Here is a 24,846-nt window from a genome sequence, read left to right as displayed (position 1 = left end):
CTTCTTTTCTGTAACATGCTGCCTCTTATTGTCTGTTTAATAGAATGCAAGCTTCTTTTTTGTGTCTTTTTTTGTTTTATGTCTTTGTATCCCTAGCATCCAGTCATGTCCCTCCTTGTTTGCCTCAGTTTCTGCTCTTACTGTCTGTTTAATAGAATGGAAGCTTCCCAAGGGCAGGGACTCCCTTTTTGTCTTTGTATCCCGAGCATCCAGTTATTTACCTCCTAGTTTGCCTCAGTTTTCTCATCAGTCAAATGATCTGGAAAAGGAAATGGCGAACTGCTCCAGTATCTTTGCCAAGAACTTCCCAATGGTGTCACAAGAATTCAGATATGAGTGAAAAATGACTGAACAACAATATAATATAAAGTGATATTGATAATAGAAAATATAAGTAATAGACTAATTTATTAATTGTTCATTATAATAATAACTGATATTTATATATCACTTTAAGATTTGCAAAGCCCTTTTACATACATTATCCCACTTAATGGGTCACTCAATCCTCTCTATTTGGCCAGCTCCAAAAAGCCAATATCCCTGACTCTTAGTTTTAAGGACCCAAAAGCCTTCCAGAGATGTGGCAAAATCCTCTGATGTCTCTAACATCCTTTTCAATTTTAGATCGATGACCCAGGGTCCTCTGGCCAAAGCCATATTTAACTCAGCATCCCTGTTACAATATACATTTCCTGAAACTGAGAAAGGCCAACCTTTGTCCTGTTCTGCTCTGAGTTGGGTGCATGGTCCCTCTGAGTTGTAGCAGGGAAAAATTTATTGCCAGTGTTTTCCTGGAATTTATGGAGGGGTTAAACTGTTTCCCTTAAAGCTGTGGTTTTAGAGCCTTTTAAATTCTCCATTTTGCATAAGCATCAATCTCCCAGGGAGCTTAGAAGGAAATAACTCTGCCACTCAGATAATGTATGGGTCCCTAGTATCAAAATATATAAAAAATTACAAGGTCATTAACTATCACGCAGAGAAGAGAAATGTATTGCGGGCTTTAGGGAGAATTCTAGTCTGGTTGAACTGGATCGGAAACAGCAGCACGGCGTTCTGCATTCATTGTCCTTTAACATCAAAAAAAAATAAAAATTATTCTACAGGAAGAATAATGTACTGGGGAAAGCAGTGGGTCCAGAATCAAGTCATACATGAGTTCAAATCCTCCTCCTAATCCTGATCTATTTATTAACTATGTGACTGAGCAAATCACTCTGAACTTCAGGTAGCTCATCTGTAAAATGGAGAAAATAAGACTTCTACTACCAAGTTAATGGAATTGTTGTAAAACAGCTATACTTTAAATCCCTATATAAATGTCAGCTATTATTGACTCAGAGCTCTTGGGTTAACTGGACTGCTAGCTAGAAGGACATACACACACGCATGGATGCACACACACACACACACACACACACAAAATATTATCTTTGAACATACAGTCAAGATTTGAACTACATAAAGATGATGTATTGGGCAGCTAATTAACAAAGAGGATAGAACGCTGGACCTGGAGTTAGGATGAGTTCAAATCTAGCCTCAGACACTTATTGTGTGACTTGGGCAAGTCACTTCATCCTATTTGCCTCAATTTCCTCATCTATAAAAAGAACAGGAGAAGGAAATGGAAAACCACTCCAGTATCATTGCCAAGAAAACCCTAAATGGAATTACCAGAAAGCAGATATGACTGAAATGACCAAACAACAAAAGATGATGTGCCTGAATTAGAGAATAAATGGGTGTATATGTTCTCCTTAATTCAGTTCAGATTAACACATTATTAGTAAAAAAAAAAAAATAAATAAAATTAGTAAAAAAAATTATTAGTAAAAAACACAAAATTAGTAAATTATAAATAGTTACAGTAGGAATTCTGTTCAAATATGGTTTTGACTAGAGGATCTCAGAAAGCTGTCAGTCAACAAACATTTCTTAAGCACCTACTAGGTGCCAGTCATGGTACTAAGCACTGGGAAAGAGGAAAGAGAGGTCCTTTATTCAAGGAACTCACATACTGATGGGAGAGACAATTAGATACATATCATTCTGTTTACAATTCTGTTTTTTTCCTAAGATTGATCTTGCCATCATGGGACTCATCATTTGGTTAAGAGTACTAACATGTAAACATAAGTAATTATAACGTGAAGGCAAGTACAGAAGAGGCAGGAATAGGTAGGAACAGGGCCCCAAGGAGGGAAACTCAGAAAATCAGGGAAAGTTCCCTGGAGGCAGGAGCAGTGGAACTGGGCTTCATGGAATACGCAGAATCTCAAGACCCAATAATTCTAGGAAGAAGGAACCATGTGAATCAAAGCCTTAAAGATAGGAAAAGGCATCATGAATCCGGAAAATTGTGAGTCATCTATTTTGTCTGGAATATTGAGTCATAAAATAAAATTGTGTTTAAAAAGCAAGAGGAAGCTGCTAGTACAAGCTACATCTGCTGGGGTACCGTGGAGCCAAATTGTAGAGAGGTCATAGAATCATAGAATTAAGACCTGGAAAGATCAACTAGCCCAATGTTCTCATTTTTCAGGTGAGAGAACTCAAACGCAGAGAGACATAGTAATTTGTCCATTCATAAGGATAACTTGTAACAGGTTTTCTGACTCCAAATTCATTGTTGCTAAATCCTATGTTGCCACTTTAATATCATCCTGAGGAGTCTGGACTTTATTTTTTTAATAGTTTTTATTTACCAGATATATGCATGGGTAATTTTACAACATTGATAATTGCCAAACCTTTTGTTCTAATTTTTCCCCTCCTTCCCCTCCCCCAAGATGGCAGGTTGACCAATACATGTTAAATATGTTAAAGTATAAATTAAATACAATATATGTATACATGACCAAACAGTTGTTTTGCTGTCTGGACTTTATTTAACAGGGAGTGGAGGTTCTAGAAGGTCTTTGAGCAGAGAAGTCCTGTGTTATTTCTAACTATGACTCCCACTTCCTCAGGGAAGTTCTATCTCTCTGGAGCTTATCTAAATCAAAAGAAGACCTGGGAACCAAAAGTATGAGATTTATACTTTGGGGTGATAGAAAATACTGGGAGGTAGGGTGATGTAAAGGAGGCTTAATTTGAAATCTGAGGTTCCAGATTCAAATTCTATTTCTACTACTTACCACCTGGATGACGTTGGGCAAACTTCTCTCAATCTCAATTTCCTCCTGAATTTTGTATACATTTTGTAAGTATTTATCTATGTCTATCCTGTCTGGCAATAGACTGTAAGTCCTTGAGGGCAGGAGCTGTCTTGATTTTGTCTTTATATTATTTCCAGTATATATAAAATACCCAGCACAGAGGAAGTACTTAATAAATGCTTATCAATTAATTAATTTTGGTTTCATTGGTAACAGTTATTAAAGTCCAAATAGTTGTGACACAATACAACCATAAGAATCAACTAATACTTAGTCCATTGGCAATCCTAGGGATTACTTCAAGGCCACCGTGTAACTCACAAAAGCATTTCCACACTCCCTTCCCTTACTTGAGACAGCCATGTCCTGGCCATGTTCATAGCTCAGGTCTCCATCCTCTCTCCCCAGGTCTGGCAGTGTGGGGGCAGCATGGAGGTACTGCCCTGTTCCCGTGTGGCCCATATCGAGCGCACAAAGAAACCCTACAATAACGACATTGATTACTATGCAAAGCGAAATGCCCTGAGAGCCGCAGAGGTATGGATGGACGACTTCAAGTCCCACGTGTACATGGCCTGGAACATCCCCATGACGGTGAGCATCCAGTGGCTAGGCAGAAGCTGGAGAGGGTTGAGGGAGGGGGAACAAATTAAACATCCCAATCATTTTCAACTTGAGGTGAAGAAGGGTTTTGTCACCTCTGGGAAATATCTCAATTGTCTACCTCTTCCCTCAACATTTACCAGAACAAAAACAGAATCCTGATAAGCTAGCAGCTGGGAAACTGAAGTAGATATTGAACTATCTTCAGACTCCAATTTTAGAGAGGCCCCTCAGGGCTGCCAACCCCAGAACTAAAAGCAATGGGTAGAAGTGGGGAAAAGGCAAATAGGAATAATAAAAGGGAAAGATTTGGGGCTATAACTAGTAACTTTGATGCTTAGGGCAAGCAGCATAAATTGTGCCTTCAAATTAACTTTGTAATTCAAGATTTAATAATATAAAAAGCAATTAAGACAGTGGAAGAAGGAAATGAGTTGTTATAGAATTTCAAGGTTGAGTGTTATTAACAGAGGTAGGGATTGATCATTTCTTAGTTTAGCTAACCAATAAATAATCATTTATCAAGTGTTTATTATGTGCCTGGCACTGTACCTTAGTACTGGGGAGACCAAGAAAGATCCTGAGTTCAATTTCTGAAGTTATACATATTTTCAGATTTTTGTATTATCTAAAGTGTGACATCCAGAACAAAGCCTCATTTGTTTCACCTTAGGTATGACTTTGATTGGAGCTAATGCAGATGGGAATGAGCTACCTCAGGAAGTAATAAGAACTCATTCCCATCCCTCAACTAGGGATCTTCAATCAAAGAATGAATTATCACTTATTTTGGATATTGTAGATATTCCCATAAAAGGTGAACTATATGAACCCAAAGGTCCCTTCCAACCCTGAAATTCTGTGTGTGTGTGTGTGTGTGTGTGTGTGTGTGTGTGTGTGTGTGTGTGTGTGTTAGAGAGAGACAGAGATGGAAAGGGAATCAGAGAGACCAAGACATGGAGAAAAATAAGAGTTAAAGAAAAGAGAGACAAAGAAAGGGAGAATGAGAGAGGTAGAAAGAGGAAAAAGATAGAGACAGGGACATAAAGAGAAATAGACATAGAAAAGGACAGATACATAAAGAATTGATAAATAAGATGTATGAATGGTTTCATGATGTGTGCGTGAGAGACAGACAGACAGACAGACAGACACAGAAATGGAAAGGGAGACAGAGAGACCAAAGCACAGAGAAAGATGAAGAGAAAGAAACAGAAAGAAAAGAGAGAGATAAAAAGAGGAAGGAAATGGAGAAACAAAGAAGGAAAAGAGACAGATACAAGGGCACATAAAAAGAGACAGAGATAGTCAGAAAGGGAAAGATACGTAGAGAAAAAATGATAAATAAAAGTATGCACAGTATGGTTTCCGTGTGTGTGTGTGTATGTGTGTGTGTGTGTGTGTGTGTGTGTGTGTGTGTGTGTGTGTGTGAAATGATGATTTTCTCTTGTGTAAGGTGAGGAGGAGGGGAAGAAGGCAGTTCAAAATGTAAAAGGTAACAACAACAAATTAATTAATATTTTAAAATACAAAAAAAAAAGAAAGGAGAGATAGATGGAGATAGGAGATAAAGAGAGAAAGTGAGGGAAAGGGAGCTAAAGAAAGTGAAAGAAGAAAAGAGATAGACTTAGAGAATGAATTTGAATCAGGATTGGTCTCACCCAAGAATGTTAGTCCTCAGACTTCAGAATGCATCTACATTTATTTAAAATAGTGTATGTTTTCTTCCACCTTTTATATACCTCTGTACTTTGCATGCAAGGCAGTAGGCAATGGCATTGGAAAATCTAGATTTAAATAGTGGTTCAGCTATTTAACAGCAGTTTCTTCTCCTGAAAGATGGGACAACTAGAATTCTTGCCTTTCCAGATTCCTTCTAAATCTAAATATATTATCCTGTCTATAAAGTCTGGACAGGGATGAACAGGGTACCTAAGAACCAGGCAGAATTTTCCTGAAGTCTTCATGCTGTTCTCAGCAAAATACAAATGATAAGCAATGGTGAGACAGAGAAGGTGGAAGAAATAAATGCAGACGCACTCTAGGACAAAAACCCTGCTGAGTAATTTGCTTGATGTCAAACGACCTAGCAGGGAAATTCAGAAGAGGAGTGGAAAACATGATTTCCTTTTGTCTGAGCGTTTTTGCTATGGGAGTTTTCAGAACAAAATGACAAAGGAAGGCAGTCAAAAATGCCCTCACCCATAAGCAAAGATGGAGAGAGAGCCCAGCAGAGACCATAAAATCTTGTTTTCCATAAAATGAACTGATTCAGACAATGTACAACACTACGGTGTCCCCATTAATACTCCAGCAGGAATTTATGATGCTCTGGTTGGTTGGACAGTACATAAAGAATGAAGATTCCAGACCCAGTGAGTTCTGTTTATCAAAGTGTTGCTTGGTTAACCATTCCTGTATCAGATAAAGTCCTTATGCTCATGCCCAGGGCTGGGCAATCACAAGAGCTGCCATCACCAGGAGTCCGGGAACTGTCCCTTCAGGTATCAGCAAAAACTCAAACCTACTTCTCATGTTCAGAACCCCTGGGAGTCCATGAATACAAAATAGATGCTATTTCTGTACAATTGAGTGTCTCCTCAATGACTATACTTTTGAGATGAGAACAAACATAGTTAAAATATTGGCAGCTAGGTGGCACCATAGGGGATATAGTGCCAAACCTAGAATCAGGAAGACTCATTATCTTTCTGAGTTCAAATCTGGCCCCAGACACTTACTAGTTATGTGACTCTGGGCAAATCACTTAACCCTGTTTGCCTCAATTTCCTCATCTGCAAAATGAGCTTGGAGAAATGGTAAACCATTCCAATATCTTTGCCATAAAAGGTCCAAGTGGTCACAAAGTCAGACATGACTAAAATGACTGAACAATTTAGAGGATGTTATTTTGTTCTGATTTTTTAAGAGTCTCTGACTCAAACTGAACTAAGCATGAGGAAGCCCTGAAATTTTACCTGAGTGGGAATCTCTCAGAGTTGGATCTTTTTCAGTTAAAATGGTTTCAACTTTCTGTGACTTAGTAAATAAATTCCAGTGAGTTTCTTGGGACCCATAAAGATTGTGACATTCCAAGAGTTACACCACTAATTAGCATCAGAGACAGGATTTGAATCCAAATGTTCCTGACTCCAAGACAAGAACTCTCTCCATTATGTCAGATTATCTCTGCGGTACTGCAGTGAATGTCCCAATTAAGTAGGGGTTTTCCTCCTGAAATGGTGTATTCCTTCAGCTAAGACATTTTAGACAAGCATTCTGTTTCTCTATAGGCCATTGGCTTTAAAACACACACACACACACACACACACACACACACACAGAGAGAGAGAGAGAGAGAGAGAGAGAGAGAGAGAGAGAGAGAGAGAGAGAGAGAGAGAGAGATCCAGGGGTAGAGGAGTCTTTAGAGTCAGTAAATCCCATCCCCTCATTTTTCTTTAGTCCAAAGTATTTCATTGACTTGCCCAAGGACACACACCAATTAAATGGCTGAATTGGGATTAGAACCCAGGTCCTCTGCTTCTAAAATTAGCATTTTTAGATGTATTACACCATTCTCCAATAGGGACTATTGCCCATATGTCCACAATGGGCATTCCCCCATATCTAGACTGCTTTTCCCCCCTCACTTCTACTTCAGAGTATGCTTCCCTTCTTTCAAGAATTAATTCATACTTCTACCATCTACAATTCCTCCAACAGCCGGTGCAATTCCTTCCAAATACATTGTATGTTGCTAACTTGTCTTCATTTTGTATTTATTCTCCATGTAAATATCTACATATGTATGTGTACACACACACACACACACACACACACACACACACACACTCCCACATCTATAGGACTTGGTTCTCTCAAGTTCTTAAGGAGCTAAGCGACACAGTGGATAAACTAATGGACATGGAATCAAGAATTCAAATCTTGCCTCAGACACTTAGTAAGTGAGAATTCAATCAAAGCATTTAACCTTTCTCAATCTCAGTTTCCTTATCTGTAAAATGGCAGTAATAATATTATCTGCCTCATAAAGTTATAAAGACAATGAGATGACAAATACAAAGTGATATATATATATACAGATATAGATATATATATACATACATACATACTAGCAATTATTATCACTAAGAAGAGAGAAGGGCTTTTTATAGAACACATAATCCATGTGAGTTCTGCTTTTCAAATTAGTGTCTCTAAGAAGCTTTATACTTAGTCCATTAATATATCCAATGCTAAAAGTGTATGTAAAGCTCACTATTCTTAGAGACTTGCCTAAGGAGCTAGTATGAGTCACATAAGAAAACCAACCTAGTTTTACTGTGCCTCCCCCAAAGAAAACTTTTGTTTCACAGATTGCCATGACCAAATATTTTACCAAATGAATGATATACTGGTAGTAAATCTCTTCACACATTGGTCTGAAAAAAGCTGACAGACTTTCTCTTTTTCAATTTTTCTTTTCTTTTTTATTTCTTTATTTATTTTAATGGTATTTTATTTGTTCAAATACATGCAAAAACACTTTTCAACATTCACCTTCATGAAACCTTGTATTCCAAATTTTTCTCCCTCCTCCCTTCTTCCACCTTCCTAAGACAGCAAGCAATCTGATATAGGTTAAACATGTGCAGTTCTTCTAAAAATATTTCTGTTTACATCATGCTGAACAAAAAAATCAGATCAAAAGAAAACAAACACGAGAAAGGGGAAAAACAAGCAAACAAATGATAACAGCTAAAAAATGAAAATACTATACTTTGATCCACATTTAGTCTTCATAGTTCTCTCTCTGAATGTGGATGACACTCTCCAACACAAGTCTATTAGAATTGTCTTGAATCACATCATTGTTGAAAAGAGTCAAGTCCATGACAATTGATCATCATATAATCTTGTTAATGTGTACAATGTTCTCTTGGTTCTACTCACTTCACTTAACATCAGTTCATGTACTGACTTAGACTTTCTCACACTGTACTTCAACTCCGTTCATCCTGCGAGAACCTAACATAGCTTGTCCCCTGATGTCATAGCCCTCAAGAATATTTTGTATAAACTTTTGCCAGTTCATGTTGTCTCCCCCAAATAGAATGTATAAACTCCCTAAGGGCCGGGACTGTATTATTTTTATCTTTACATCGGCTACACATAGCACAGTGCCTGGCCTATAATGGGTGCTTAATAAATACCTGCTTATTGATCCTCGAGTTCCTTCCAAACCACAATAAAATCTTCAGATAGAACCTTACTCATCAGATTTGAATCCATATTCAAGAGTGGCCAATCACAGCTTTGGAGGAAGATTTGCAAACACTGGGGATTTTATGAAGAATATGTTATCAGTTCTAAAAGCAATTTCCAAAGAGGAGTTTCCAGCAATGTCCTGATATCTCATAACCTTGTTGAAATAAGTATGTGATGCCCCAAGGGGACTTCTTAGATGGGAATAAAGAATAAATAGCATTCATGTGGATATGTGAATTTTATGTATAAATTTTGTTCAACCTTGAATTCATCTACCTCACAACCAGGTCTCATACATGGAAGATCAAGTTCCACAGTCCAGAAGAAACAGTATATAGCACATAGTCAGAGAGAGGACTAATGAGTAGCAAATGGAATAAATAAAAAAAATCTGAACTGTGCGGTGGGAATGGGAACATCCTTGCAGTTCTCAGTCACCCCTTTTGGATAATATCAAGATTCACTGATTGATATTGACATTTGCCACTTAACTCCTTGGTCCCCATTCCTTTCTGTACAATGCTAAGAGAGTGAGGTTAATAACTGACAGCAAGGCAATTTTTAATTTTAGCAAGCCACTATGACCCATATATAAACAGAAAACATTGGGGGAGATGATATCTCAGGTCTATGACCCTCTGTAAAGAGAATCATGTGACCTACAAAGCCAGCATATGGGATTCCTGTGTCTCAATTCTCATTTCACAGAACCCAGGAGTGGACTTTGGGGATGTGTCTGAGCGCCTTGCTTTGCGTCAAAGGCTCCAGTGTCGCAGTTTCAAGTGGTACCTGGAGAATGTGTACCCTGAGATGAGGATTTATAACAATACCATCACCTATGGAGAGGTAGGTACCTTGCTGAACTATGGCTTCCCATAATCAGTATCTACCTTCCCTTCAGCAAAGCTGGCCTCCCTGTCCTGTCTCCCTTAATATCTCCTTTCTTCACAAGGTGACACAAGAAAAACACTTTTTAGATCTGAAAACACTATCAGAGTGTGAATTTTTATTATCTTTTTGGTCTCTGTCACCCAAATACAACAACAATTCAATCCAAAGGAAGTAAAAGTCACATCTTCTACTTCTATGAAGTGTCTACAACAATAGTAAGCACAGTTTTAACTTTTTTCTGCTTTGTGTATATGAGTGTAAGACATCTAACTAGTTGTATTACTTTGAGGCAGACACTTATCCTGTTTGCCTCAGTTTCCTCATCTGTAAAATGAGACGTAATAGCACTTATTTCCCAGGGTTGTGGGGATAAAATGGGAGAATATGTAAAAGTGTGTTGTTAACTTTAAAGTCCAATATAAATGCTAGGCATTGTTATTGGTTATTATTTATTTTGTGTTATGAATCCTTCGGACATCTGATAAAGGCTACAGGTCTCTTCTCCAGATCATGTTTTTAAATACTTAAATGAAATGCTAAATTTCAATTAGAAATTAGTGAAAATAAAGTTTAATTTTTCCCATCCAAATTTGCAGATTCCAAATTCTCTATGGACCTCAAGTCAAGACCTGTGTCCTAGAGTTATCTGCTATGCATGAAAGAACTATGGTTTAGAAAACTCCCATGGCGAAAATTCCCTGTCCAATAGAGGTCACAATTTATCAATAATTTAGAGGAGTCCTTGGAAGTTGCACCTAAGAGTTAAGTGATAACATGGCTATTAAGTATGTCGCAGGCAAGATTTGAATTTAAGGCTTCTTCACTTTCTATTTGGCTCTCTCTGGCACAGAATGCATGAAACCATCGCTCTTTCCTTGCTGGTTTTTTCTTTACAACCTCAGCACCATGAGAGGAATAACCAAGGAGCCTTTCCATTAAAAATCAATAGCTTCTTTAAGGTAGAATCAACAAAATTTAGGAAGTAGTTCTCTGTGCAAGATTAAGTAAGATATGCCATCTGGGGAATCTAGCTAAATCTGTTGAAGATTTAGAGGCTGCATAATACAGTTGATAGAGTCTAGACTTGGAGTGAGGAAGTGGATGTTGTTCAATCTTTTTCAGTCACATCTAACTCTTCATGACCCCATTAGGGGTTTTCTTGGGAAAGATACTGGAGTGCTTTGTCATTTCCTTCTCATTTTGCAGATAAGGAAGCTGAGGCAGAGTTAAGTTACTTACCCAGGGGTCACTCAGCTAATAAATGTCTTAAATCAAATTTAGACTCAAGTCTTCTTGAGTGATAAAGCCTGGGACTCTAGCTGTTCCACCTTGCTGCTCTTATAAAGAATATAATAGTTGACTATCCTTTGGCTCCACTCACCCATGCCTATGACTACTCAGACCAAAACTACCTTCACTGACCACTATTCCCCTATATGTACTGTCACACACATACCCTTCCCAATTAGAATATAAGCTCTTTAAAGAGAAGGGCAGTCTCACTTTTGAATTCATGTCTCCAGTCCCTAGTATAGTGCTTGGCGTATAATAGGCATTTTATTTCATTTCATTATTTTCTTTGTAGTCAGTAAATGCATTTTCATTCATTTGTTCAATAATTCACTCATTCACTGGTATGCCCAGCTTGTAACCTCAGACCTGGGACAGCGACTGGCTAATGACACGATTTCTCCTTTGGCTTCTGGGCATAGGTGAGAAACAGCAAGGCCAGCGGCTACTGCTTGGACCAGGGAGCAGAAGATGATGACAGAGCAATCCTATACCCTTGCCATGGAATGTCCTCACAGGTAAGCACACTCACACCACTCACCAGTAGGAGCAAAGAGCAAACATTGAGGAAATGACAGAGGATGGGCACAATCTGCTGTGGCTGAAGGTTAGTCTTGGGGAAAAGTCTGGATTTCATTTGATTGGTAATGTAAAACTAGGGATAGGTAATAGAGACAGCTTCTCATAGTGCAACACTGGGGCATAACAAGGAGGATGTTATATATGAGATTGTATAGGTGCAGTATTTTAATGATAAAAAATTCCCTTCTCCTTAGGAAGTAAGTCTTAAATGAGCACTGAAAAGGCAGTTGTTATGCTACGGGAGCCACCTGCCAGTGGCTGCTGGAGGTCTAACTCAGACCTGTAGAATAGATCTCTTCCTGTGAGAAGATGATGATGATTCAAGGAGACTGAGAGGCCATTGCATTGTCTGACCTCTCTCCTCTTCCCTCTGCCTCCAATTTATCTCATTCCCAGTCCACAAGCAACACCTGTGTCAGCAAAGGCTCCTCTGCAACTCCTTCAAGTGTCACAATCCACAGCTTCAAAGGCTCTCAGAGAATTGACCTGTGCCTTCACCCAGGCATGGTCCTTAATACTGGTTACAGTGAAGGCTCTGTCCCTCCACTGGATAGTAACATAACTAGTCTTTTTAGAAGTAAATTTGGGTTTTTGTTGCCATGATGGAGGAGAAAAAGATCTGCAATTTTCAAACTTTTCTGGGGGCACAGAGGTATTCAGTCCTTTTTCTACATGGATCAAAGCTAGTTAAAATCTGGCTGGGAAGTAAAATATATGAACACACCTCTGAAAGATTGTGTCTAGTTCTGGGTACGATGGCCTTGAAAAGGAAAAATCTAGGTACAAAGGTTTCCCAGTGTGACTCAGTGAATAGAGAGCTATACATATAATCCAATCTAGTTATTTAATAACTGCATATATCCCATATCCATTTCCTTATCCTACATATGGCAACATCACCATCCAGATGACCCTAGGCATGTCACTTAACCTCAAGACACCTCAGTTTCCTTCTGTGTAGAATGAAGAGGTTGAGCTAGATGGCCTAGTATTGTGGTCCTATACCCCTGATACAATTTTTTTGAGTTGCTATTAGCCAGCCTTCATTCAAAAACATACATGGCAGGAACCCATGGACTCCCAATTCATCCCATTCTACTTCCCCTAAGTGTCAAGAATTTTTTTTCTCATATTGTCCTCCATATCAATGGGAAAATTCATCCCTATTGCGTCTAATTCTGGCCTCTGAAGACATATCCTTATCCATTTGCCATTTGGATTGGGACAGAATGAGATAGGATGAGATGGGATGGGATGCAATGGGATAGAATGGGATAAGATGGGACCACACCTCCAATTTCATTGATTTAAGGAACTCTTTCTACTAATGTCGTAATGTCTACATATTCTATAATTGAGAGTCTGGATAATACCTGAAGCATCAGGTTAAGGGACTTGTTCAAGGTCACGCAGCCAGTACATGTCTTGTGCCATTTTTCTGGCTTCATGTTCACGTTTCCTTCTACTATGCCATGCTTAACATTTGTCTTCAAATATGAAACAGAAATGATGATGATGAGGAGGACGAGGAGGAGGAAGAGGAAGAGGAGGAGGAAGAGTTTGATAACAATTTGTTCCCCACAAGATTGTTGTGAAAACTAAATAAAATTATGTCCTTGAAGAATTTTAGAAACACTATGTAAATGTGACAGGAGTTTCAGTTGAAAAAATACGACAGGGATGGTAAAACTAAAGGAAAAAAATAGGGGTGATATGGTTATGCCCTCAGATATTTAAAGGACTATCCTATTCTTGTCCTCAGAGGCCAGAATTAGAAGCAATAGGGATGAATTTCCCATTGATATTGCTGTTAACATAAGGGGAAAAAAAAGTTCCTGACATTTAGGGCAAGTGGAATGAACTGCTGTGGGAATCCATGGGTTCCTCCCAGGTATGTTTTTGAATGAAGGCTGGCTAATAGCAACTCAAAAATGTTGTGTCAAGAACAATAGGACCACAATTCTATCTCTTCATTCTACACAGAAGGAAACTGAGGCATCTTGACGTTAAGTGACATGCCTAGGGTCGTCTGGATGGTGATGTTGGGATTCTTGTTTAGATAAATATAGTCTTAAATTGGACATTGCATACAATGGTAAAAATTAAAACAGAAACAGAAACAAAACATAGGACCATAAAAATAAATTCAGAAGCATCTTCAAAGATCATCTAGTCCAACCCCTTCATTTTACAGCTGCTCAGCAAGGTGGCTTTTTTATCTAAAGTCATACAGGTGGTAAGTGACAGAATTGTGCAAGATGAGAAATTCCCCAACTCTTTCCATTTTCTACTGCTTTTCCTCTGTTATAGATTCACTAATTAGGGGGTTGTTGGTGGGTCTGCTGGAGCATCTAAGAGATCTCTTGATGCTCCCGGCATGATTTTTCCTAGTGAAAGTTAGGACCTTGGAGAAAAATATGGTCTCTTTGGGGAAGGGACAAGCTAAAGTGGAGGTCCCTGCCTAGGCAGGTGACCCATAAAAACATCTACTCCCAGGAAGACATCAAAGACTTCTATAGACAGGTTCTTGTAGGGTGGGGTAAGCATCAATTCCAGCCCCACCCCCAGACATGCTGCTGGAAACCAGCAGCTTCCCACATTGATCTAGGGGTTCAAGACTGAAACTTAATGAACATTTCTGTTCTGTCTATCATTTCTCTGTAATAGGGTGTTCTGACTCCCTGTGGTTTTATTGCTTCTGGTTTTCTTCTTGTTAATTTTCCAATTTCTTTAGGAGACAAAAAGAGACCGCACTGTTCCCAATTCATAGACAGAACTCAAGGCTGTTTCCAAGTGACTGGATTTTAAAAAAAGATTTCCCTCCCTTCTCCTCCCCCATCTCATGTTTTCAGTAATGACCCCTATTTTTAATGGGACTTGGCTATTATTTAAATTAAGCATAAGACTTCAATATCCCACCCCGTGCCCCATGTGTCTTTTTGTACTCTATTGATGTGTTATCTAAATCCAGGCTGCATTAATGAACAAACACCCATTTGTGCAGAGAAAAAATTCTGACCTTATTCCAGACAAGACGGTTAATGACAGTCCAGCCTGACAGATTGGCTTAGAGTCGCCATTTGTACCGCTGCAGAGCAACATAACGAGGTCTGCAGAACGTAGATGGGGCTCACTGTAGTTAACCGCCATGCACTGTTGGGTCAAATCTTATTACAATAACGGAGAAAAGCCTCTGACTTCCCTTCCCTTCTTTCCACCTTTAGTGGTCTCATTAAGAGATACTTGACTGACACTTTCCCAGTGAATTTTAGCTGAATAGCCTTTGATTGTGATAACAAAATGGAATTGCTAAATTAGATGCAAATGAGCCGCTCTTGAAGAAATCCAATTTATGGAGCTTGTCAAAACTCGTGTGGACAATTCCACAGAGGGAGCCATTTTTTCTACAGACCAGAAGGTTACAGGTTCAAGTTCTGTTAAAATGCACCATTGTAATCTCCAGGCTTCAGGTTCTTCTAAGCAACACTGTAAGATAATGATGCAAGTGGGGTAGATTGAAGTCAATTTTTTTTCCACGAAAACTTCTCATATTGTGGCTTAAAATGCCAAACTAAAGACCACCAACCAAGCACATTCAACTGAAATTTCTCTTTCCAAAGTTGCCAGTCATATGCTGTCAAATCTAGTGGACTTTTTCTCCATTCTCATTCTTAATCTTGCTGCAAAAAAACTGATTAGATTCTTGCTGTATGCAAGGCACTGTACAAAGTGCCAGGGATATAATGAAAGGCAAAAATACGGTCTGTAAGCTCAGGGAGCTCAAATTTTTAATAGGTGAATCAATATGCAAAGAACTATGGAACTAACATTGATCCTCTCTAAGGATCTTCAGTCTCTCTAAGGATCTTGGATTAAGTCTAAGGACTTACTCTAAGAAGGGGTCTACAGGATTCTCCAGATTGCCAAAAGGTTAATATCTTCACTGACACCAAAAAGGTTAATCCCTTTTCTATACTATCCCACTTGATCACCTCATCCATTCTCATAAATTTAGCTATCATGTCTATGCAAATGATTTTCAGATCTGTTTACAGTTTTCAGCTGTAGAAGCTTAAAATTACACAAAGACTTTTGGGATACCTAATATCCAGCCCTAATCTCTTTCCTGAGTGCCACATTACCAATTGCCATTTTGATATCCAGTAGGCATGTCAAACTCAACATGTCCAAAAGAGAATGCAACATTTCCTTTAAACGCTTTCCTAGCTGGAAATTTCCTTTTACTTCTGAGATATGGTCACAAAGGCTTGCAATCTTGGAGTCATCTTCAACTGCTCCCTCAGACTCACCCCACTTCTCCAATCTGTTGCAGAATCTTGACATTTCTACTTTCACATTTCTCATCTATGTTCCCTACTCTCTGCTCAAATAGCCATCACCTCCAGTATAGGACCTCATCACCTCCTTAAACTAATGTATTGGCCTCTTAGCTGTCTTCCTGACTTAAGTTTCTCCCACTCCAATCCTTTCTTCACCCAGCTACTGTGATTTTCCTAATCATAATCTTACTATGCCATGCTCTTACTCAAAAAACTCCATTGGCTCCTCCAAGACCAAATATAAATTCCTCCATTGGAGATTTGGAGCTCTTCATAATCTGGCTCTTTTCCATGTTTCCTTATACTTTATTTCCCTCCCCAAACTCAACTACCCAACAACATGGGTCTCTTTGCTATTGCTCATATGTGGCAACATCTCCCAAGCTCTAAAAAGATATTGGTGAGGAACATTAAAAACACAATAAGGAAGCATAAAAAGGGGGAGGAGGGAATGAAAAGAGAAGAGAGGAGAGGAGAAGAAAAGAAAGGAAAGGAAAGGAAAGGAAAGGAAAGGAAAGGAAAGGAAAGGAAAGGAAAGGAAAGGAAGGAAAGGAAAGGAAAGGAAAGGAAAGGAAAGGAAAGGAAAGGAAAGGAAAGGAAAGGAAAGGAAAGGAAAGGAAAGGAAAGGAAAGGAAAGGAAAGGAAAGGAAAGGAAAGGAAAGGGAAAGGAAAGGAAAAGGAAAGGAAAGGAAAGGAAAAGGAAAGGAAAGGAAAGGAAAGGAAAGGAAAGGAAAGGAAAGGAAAGGAAAGGAAAGGAAAGGAAAGGAAAGGAAAGGAAAGGAAAAGGAAAGGAAAGGAAAGGAAAGGAAAGGAAAGGAAAGGAAAGGAAAGGAAAGGAAAGGAAAGGAAAGGAAAGGGAAAGGGGAAAAAAGCAAAAGGAAAGGAAAGGAAAGGAAAAATAACATCTCCCAGGTTCTGTTACATTTCCATTGGCTCTCCCCAAAGCTACATATTTTCTCCCTCCTCATCTTCCCCTCTTCACCTCTCTGGCTTCCTCTAAAACTTCCCACCTTCTTCAGGCCTTTTTTAATGAGTGTGCATGTGTGTGCGAGTCCCATTCAACTGAGATTGCCTTCCATTTATAAGATGGTGTCTCGTCCATTATGAGTTTTTTGAGAGCAGGCACAGTGTCTTTGACTTTTCTTTATATCCCTGGCACTTTGTGGAGTGCCTGACACAGAGCAGACATTTAAATGTTTCTTGACTAAGGAACCTAGCTTTATGGTTTGATTTGAACCTGTCCAAGTTACTGCAACTTTAAATCAGTCCACACGAGGAAAGAAGAGAAATAAATAAATGATGCTCTCGGACTCACCAGCCGGCAATACAAATTTGCTGGTTTTTATAAGTTCTCTCTAATATTTTGTCCATCAGCAAAAGCCCTTATGGAATGAAACTTTCACAGAAGCTTAGAGCTTCATTTGGGATTTGAGAGTGGGGTAGAGTTGGAAAAAAGATAAATAACTTTTTAAGGAAGGTCATCCTAGAAGCACCCTGCTGTAGCTAATAGATACAGCCTCTTCACTCTTGAACCATCCACTTATTTCATCCTTCATGGTCTCTCTCTTTAGAAGCAAAGAACACAGAAGCTCAGGCATGCCATGCTGAGAAGAGGTAGGATGCTCTCCATCCTCTCTGAACATAGCCCATCTTCAAATATAAAACAACTTTCTCTCTGGCTGCTCTACTGGGAACAGCATGATAAGGGGGATTATTGCATCTTAGACCCTTCTCTGTACAATCATTATCCCTTTGGGCAAAATGCCCTTAAAGTTCAGCTATTCCACTCCCATATCAAGGCCCACTGGTCTCTTCTGAGCTCTCTGCTGCTTCATTATTTCTCCTGAAGAGGAATGTGCTCATTGCCTGAGACTGATCTCCACCTGAGGAAGAATGGCTGATGGGAGAACTAATCCAGCAGATCCTCCCACTGCACATCCTTTTGACTTTTTCTCATTGGCGTCCTGCAGTGGCCTGAATGAGGTTTAGCCTATCCCAGAAGAGCTGCTTTTATCTAAGTTGGACGTTTTCTTGCAAATAAACATGACTTGGAGTCATTCATTTGCCCCTAAGTTAATTAATGATTACACAGCTGGAAAACTTGTATCTTCTCCACCACCAGTTACATAATTAGTTCATAGTGAAGGTCACAGCTGTACCAGCCCTAATTCAAAGCTTTGGGAGGTGGCAGTCCTCCTTGATAAGGTTAAGGAAACATTAGAAAAAAAGAAAGAAAAGGGAAAATCTGTCACTGGTCTGAGATCTGCCTTACTTGAAATAGCTGGATTTTTACCTTGTGATACTTTTCTGATTTTAAGTTCTTATCACTTTTCTGCCATGGGAGAGGGTTCTGGCAGGCAAAGACTAGGAAAGAGGGATTTGGGCAAATATGGAGTTGTGTCTTGGAATCAGGAAAACCTGAATTTGAATCTTGCCTCATACGTACTTATTAGCCCTGTAACTCAGTCAATTAATTTTTCTGGGTCTGTATCCTCATCAGTGGAATGAGGCATATGGTACATGTAGAATAATGGCTTCAAAGGTCTCTTCCACATTTAACTATATGATTTTATAATCCTTTCTAACAAAAAGACAAGTCAAATATGTTATAGTGCAACTGGGTCCTGTATTTGGATCAAGAAGATCAGTGTTTGAATTCTCTTTCAAACACACTTAAAAACTATATGATTCCTGGGCAAAGCACTTAGCCCCTGTGAAACTCAGTTGCTCCTTCTGTAAATGAGAGCATTAGATTCTAAGGTTTTTTAGTTTCCTTCTAGGCCTTGATCTATGAGCCTATGATCAAAATCTGGTTAAAAGTCATCCTAAATGAAGGTTGAAACCTCTTTGTAAGGAAGATTCACACTGCATTGATTGCTGGCAATTCTCTCCTCATCCTTGTCCCATCAATTACCCAATCCCCATCCAGTCTTCAAGGAATGGCCAATAAAGTGAACATGATCTTAGACTCCATCGATAGAGTCATGGTATTCAGAATGTGGGAAAAGATGGCCTGACTTCAACCCCTCTGACCCTACCTGAAGTCTCCTTCTAGTTCTGAGTTCACATTTTTGGAAGGCACTTGATAAGGTAAAGGTGACAAAAATGATGAAGGCTCCCCACATCGTGCCCTATGAGAATCTAGTATGCTGGGGATACTTGCTCCAGGGAAAAGAAAACCCCACCCTGGAATAACAAATGTCTTCAAGTATTTGAACAACTGCTATGAAGAAATCAGAATAGACTTTTTTTATCCCAAGGGAAGAAGCGATAGCAATGGGTCCAGGAACAGATTTAAGTTTGATATCAATGGAGAAAAGGAGCTATGAGAATAATAAAATTATGAAATTCTCAGACATTTAAATAAGTAATCAGCTACTTCTTGCTAGTACATCTTTAATTGTGTGATCTCTTGTACATCTAGTGAATACACTTAGACTGGAAAAAAAGAGATTTTGTGGGTTACCTCTTAGAAGAAGAGTTGATAGTTTTCTTGCAGTATTCAAAGGAGTGTCTTCTGGAAAAGAGAATACTTGTATTCAGTTTGACCCCAAAGGACACATCTAGAGTAAGGAAGGAAAGGAGTACTTATTAAGTACCTACTATGTAGCACCTACTATTACTTCATAATTCTATCTCATTTGATCCTTATAACAACCCTGTCTGGTTGATATTATTTCTACTTTACAGATGAAGAAAGTAAAGCAAACATAAGTTAAGTGACTCACCCAGAGTCACAGAGCTAAGAGGTTATAGTTGAACTCAATTCCTCCCTGACTTTGGTGCTTTATCCAATGAACCACCTACTCATCTCTAACAATAAGAGGGGAAAGGAGGTGGGGCTTGCAGAGACAAATTTAGACTGAATATCATTTAGACAAGACAAGTGAATGTGTCCAAAAGGGGAATGGGCTGCCTTGGAAGGGACTGAGTCCCCCTCACTAAAAACTTTAAAACAGAGGCTATATGGCCACTGGCAGAAGGGATTCTCACAGGTATGCATTCACATACCAGCCAGAGCAAAAAATGTCCGACCTCAAGGAATGGATGCCTTTAGGCAAAAGAGAATCATTGAACATTTTCTCTCCTTTTCTTCACATTTTGGTCAGCTCTTACTTAAGGTGAAAGCTTTGCTGAGAAAATTTCCTTTCAAACACTCCTGAGGGCAGAGGGGCAACACGGTCAGTGTTTAATGCCGGTCTGTCACACTCCATCTTCACAGCTGATGCCTTTGGCGGTTCTATAAACAGGTGGAGAGTCTCACACTTTGTCTCTCTTGATTGAAAATTAGTCTGGGCAGATTCACTAGTGCTAGAAAGTGGAGATTAAAAGCTACTTTCACTTATCAGGATGTCAGCAGCCAGGCAATTCTTGGCATTAGAAAGGGGCTTATTCTCTGAGAAGAGACATGGATGCATATGTAAGTAGCCACTGGAACATTGCCCATTCCTTCCAGATGGGGAGGGACGTGGGGTGCTGAGAAGATAGGTACAGATTCTCTAAGCCATGACTGATCTCCCCAACAGCAGATATGGAAACAAGTGTGAGGAATCCTAGGATTGTTACTGTGAGGTACTTGAAAGATTGGGAATCAGAAGATTTTGCTCTAAATCTAAGTTTTGACATTTACTAACTGGTCAAATCCATGGAGTGTTCCCAGTCATCCATTTCCCCATCTATAAAATGAGAGTATTCAGAGAGATGAGCTCTAAGACCTGTTCCAGTGATAAAAATGTTATGATGACATAATATAACATTATTTATAGTATTATATTAAATAATACAATGCAATATTAGTGTTATTTAGTATAAAATTGACAATATAATATTATTTGTATTATTATAGCTAGAAGAGGTTTTGTAATAATATATTATATAGTAATCATTATAAAGAACTTTAGAAGGGGCAGCAAGATTGCTCAGTGGATAGAGCATCAGCCCTGGAGTCAGGGGGACCTGAGTTCAAATCTGATCCCAAACACTTAATATTGACCTTGGGCAAGTCACTTCATTCCAACTGCATCACCCCCCAAAAGAAGAACTTTAGCATCAATTGTATGACTTGGGAGACACTAGCACAGGACCTCCCAGCATGGTGTGCTCTCATCAGAGAAGGTGCTGTGTTCTTTGAGCAAAGCAGAATTGAAGTAACACAAAGGAAATGTGAAATATGCAAAATTAGAGAAGCCACCCCAAATGTTCAAATGGACTATTCGTGTCTGATCTGTGGCAGAGCATTCCAAGCTTGTAATGGTCTGAGCAGACATACTGTAACTCAACTCTAACATACTGATGTCATTTTGGTCCTTTCAGACCAAATGGACAACAGCCAAGTAATCATTATACTATATGATGGTATATTATTATACATTAATTATTGCATTATACAATAATGATCATATTATATAATACATTAATTGTATTATATGCTATACAACAATTATTGTATTGTATAATACGTAGCATTATATTATACAATGATAATTATATGATAATATCGTGTTTATAGTAATAATTATATTGTACAATAATATGCATAATTATTTCATATTGCAATATTACTATTATTTTAATGGTATAATATTAGCTAGTATTTATATAGCACTTTAAGATTAGCAAGATGCAATGATTACACAGCTGGAAAGTATTGGGAGTTTATAGCTTCACTTTACATATGTTATCTCATTTAATCTATAAACTTTAAATCTTATGGACCTTAAAGGTCCCCTAAAATGAGAATAACCTTTTGGCAAAACAGTGATTGCTGCCTTTGGTTTGTTTGTTTTATGGCACAAACATTTCCCAATATTTCTATCCTTGACTCCTGCCTATAGAACCTTCCCCATCATAGAAAAAAATCATTATGTGAAACAAATTTGCACCATGATAATATCTGTCAGTATCTTCAACATTCAGTGCTTGTTGCCCCCCTATCTATCAAGAGAAGAAAAGACTATTTCTCCATCTTTCCTGAAATCATAGATTAAAAGCTAGAAGGAATAACAGGATCTTAAAGTTTTTAATTAACTCTTACTATGTGCAGGGCACCATTCTAAGTGCTGATGGTACAAATACAAGGAGTGACACAATCTATTTGCAAAGAGTGAAACAATTGATTTACATTCTAGTGAGGTATATAAGAAACACATATTAAAAATATAGCATAAACTTAAAGTTAATAACTGCAAATGTACACAAAATAGGCAGGGAGGAATGAAGGACATGAGCAGTTGAATTGAAGAAAGGTTTTGTGAAGATGAGAGTGCTTGAACTGCTTCTTAAACAGAGAGACCCTTGATGTGGCAGTGGTAAGAAGGAAATCCATTTCAGGCATAGGAGGTGGCCAGGAGAATGGCATGGAGATGGAAGATAGAGTGGTATGTGTGAAGAAGAGAGAGAAGATGGGGAAAACTAGACTGTAGAGTGCAAGAGGGGAAGTGATACTATCTACTATGAGGTACTAAGATCTGGAAAGGACTTTAAGGAACATTTAGTCTAATTCCTTCATTTATCAATGAAAAAAATGAGACCAGAGATGAAATAATATGACTGAGGGCACACAGACAATAAATGATAGAATCTTAATTTGAACTCATGTCCTCTGATTCCAGATCCCTCTCATCACTAAGTTCTCTAGAATCAAAATTGATCGATGCCTTTTATTGAATTCAACCATTCATGGATGGATGAATGGTTGAATGGATGCACGAATGGTTGAATGGAGAGATGGATTTACATTGTTGTGGTCATTATACTGTGTAGTCAATGAATTGCTCTCCAAATTCTGCTCTCTTCATTCGGCATCAATTCATACCAGTCTTCCCAGGTTTCTCTGAATTCTCCATATTCTTTGTTTCTTTACTACATAATAATATCCCATGCCATGTTTCATGAAGCCACTCTCCAATCAGTGGGTTCTGAACTTTATTACCAATTTTTTGCTACTAGAAAAAAGTGCTATCATGAATATTTTAGTATACACACAAAGTGCATTTGTATTGGAGTCATACATACATATGTCCTAAATAAAGTGACAGTATAAAATAAAAGTAGTAAGTGATTCTTGAAAAGTCTCTCTTTGAAGTTATTAAACTATTCACATTTTCAACTTCAAGATTCCATTAGTGAATATAATACCACAGAAGGAAAAAAAAACACAAAATGAATACATATGTATGTATACAAATCTATAAATGTATGCAGCTATGCATATAGAAATGCATACTCAAGTCTATTTATATGTATAGATATTCAGATATATGGAAATTTTCCATATACATGTGTATATGTGTCTATAAACACATACATACATATAGAAATGGGGAGAGTGAGAGATCCAGCTGTGCACATAAGCACAGATGTATCTATAGAGATAGATAACTACATCTATCCATATAACTATCGCATTTGTGTGTGTAAAAGAGAGAGAGAGAGAGAGAGAGAGAGAGAGAGAGAGAGAAATAGATGACAGATACAGAGACAGATAAGCAAAGAAACAGAGAGATGGAGAGATAAATAGATGACAGATACAGAGACAGATAAGCAAAGAGAGAGACAGATGGAGAGAGAGAGAGAGAGAGAGAGAGAGAGAGAGAGAGAGAGAGAGAGAGAGACAGACAGATGGAGAGAGAGAGAGAGAGAGAGAGAGAGAGAGAGAGAGACTTATAACCTTTCTTTGCCCTTGATCTCTGTGATATCTATCTAGTATCAGAAACAAAAGATTTGAAGAATTTGATAACTCTAAAGAGAGACTTTGCAAGAATCACTTGTCATGCTCATACAATATTGTCCCTTTATTTGGCATTGAAGACTATTCAAGTGTTCATGGCTAAATATGGATTGAGCTTCTACACTGTGCATAAATTTCACTTGTGATGATTAGGGTTGGTTTCCCATTGTGGTCTTGGAGACCAAGAAGCTTTGAGAGCCCAGTGCATTAAACCTCTCTCCAAAAAGAAATCTGGGAGATGAGTTTCAATGCTCTCCAGACTGATGATTCTGAAAATGGGAGGAAGATGATAAAGGACCTTTATCGTTCTGTCATAGTCTCAAGGGTTTTTAATCAATATTAATTGATAAGATTGTTCTAAAATCATGAAAGCCATACTGTTTTTTGCCAAAAATGCAGTCACTAGAATTTTGGAATATCCCTGTGTAAGCTAAAAGACAAATGGTCCTAAGTGTACAGAAGTACTAGTAGGGCCTTCAGCAATTATGTTTGTTTTTGGAGAACTGTCAGCACACAAATGTGTTGGCTAAGCCTAGCTCCCAGTCAAAAAAAATCACACAAAATAACATTTGCAAGATGCAAAAGTTACTTGCATTTACTACACAAAGGATTTTTAAATCTTAAAATGTTATATTATTGTGGTATTATTGTCATTATTTACTAATGACTAGAATCAAGGCTGAGCTTGTTTATTTGTGCAGTTTGCCTTGGAAAAAGAAACAAAATTAATTTGCAAATTGTTCTTCTGGACATTAGTGACACTGTTTTTAGCTCTAATAAATTAGACCCAACCACGGCCCAGACAGTTATTGCTTCCATGAACAATGAGAAAGCGGGTGCTGCAGAGTCCCAGTAACTTTATTTTCAGGGTATTACATCGCATTAGCTGTGACATTGAAGGGGCTTGATAAATATCTGTTGCACTGAGTGCCTATTGTAGGTAATAGAATTTAACTCTTTCCTTTCAGGATTTCCAGCT

At 38.4% G+C, this 24,846-nt stretch overlaps 1 protein-coding gene across 3 annotated transcripts in view; it reads left to right on the top strand.

The window, feature by feature from the left end:
* Nucleotides 1–24,846, top strand: part of GALNT9 (polypeptide N-acetylgalactosaminyltransferase 9) — a 282,033-nt gene that overhangs the window by 245,743 nt on the left and 11,444 nt on the right. For all 3 annotated transcript variants that reach the window (XM_074299933.1, XM_074299944.1, XM_074299953.1), the window contains 3 exons: nucleotides 3,573–3,758; nucleotides 9,744–9,881; nucleotides 11,639–11,734. In XM_074299933.1, the coding sequence (XP_074156034.1) occupies nucleotides 3,573–3,758; nucleotides 9,744–9,881; nucleotides 11,639–11,734 (420 nt within the window). The remainder of the gene's footprint in view (nucleotides 1–3,572; nucleotides 3,759–9,743; nucleotides 9,882–11,638; nucleotides 11,735–24,846) is intronic.

The sequence above is a fragment of the Sminthopsis crassicaudata genome, chromosome 1, assembly GCF_048593235.1.
Source record: "Sminthopsis crassicaudata isolate SCR6 chromosome 1, ASM4859323v1, whole genome shotgun sequence".
Lineage (NCBI taxonomy): Eukaryota > Metazoa > Chordata > Mammalia > Dasyuromorphia > Dasyuridae > Sminthopsis > Sminthopsis crassicaudata.
Note: the sequence above shows the minus strand (reverse complement) of the source record. Positions and strands in the feature narration are given on the sequence as shown.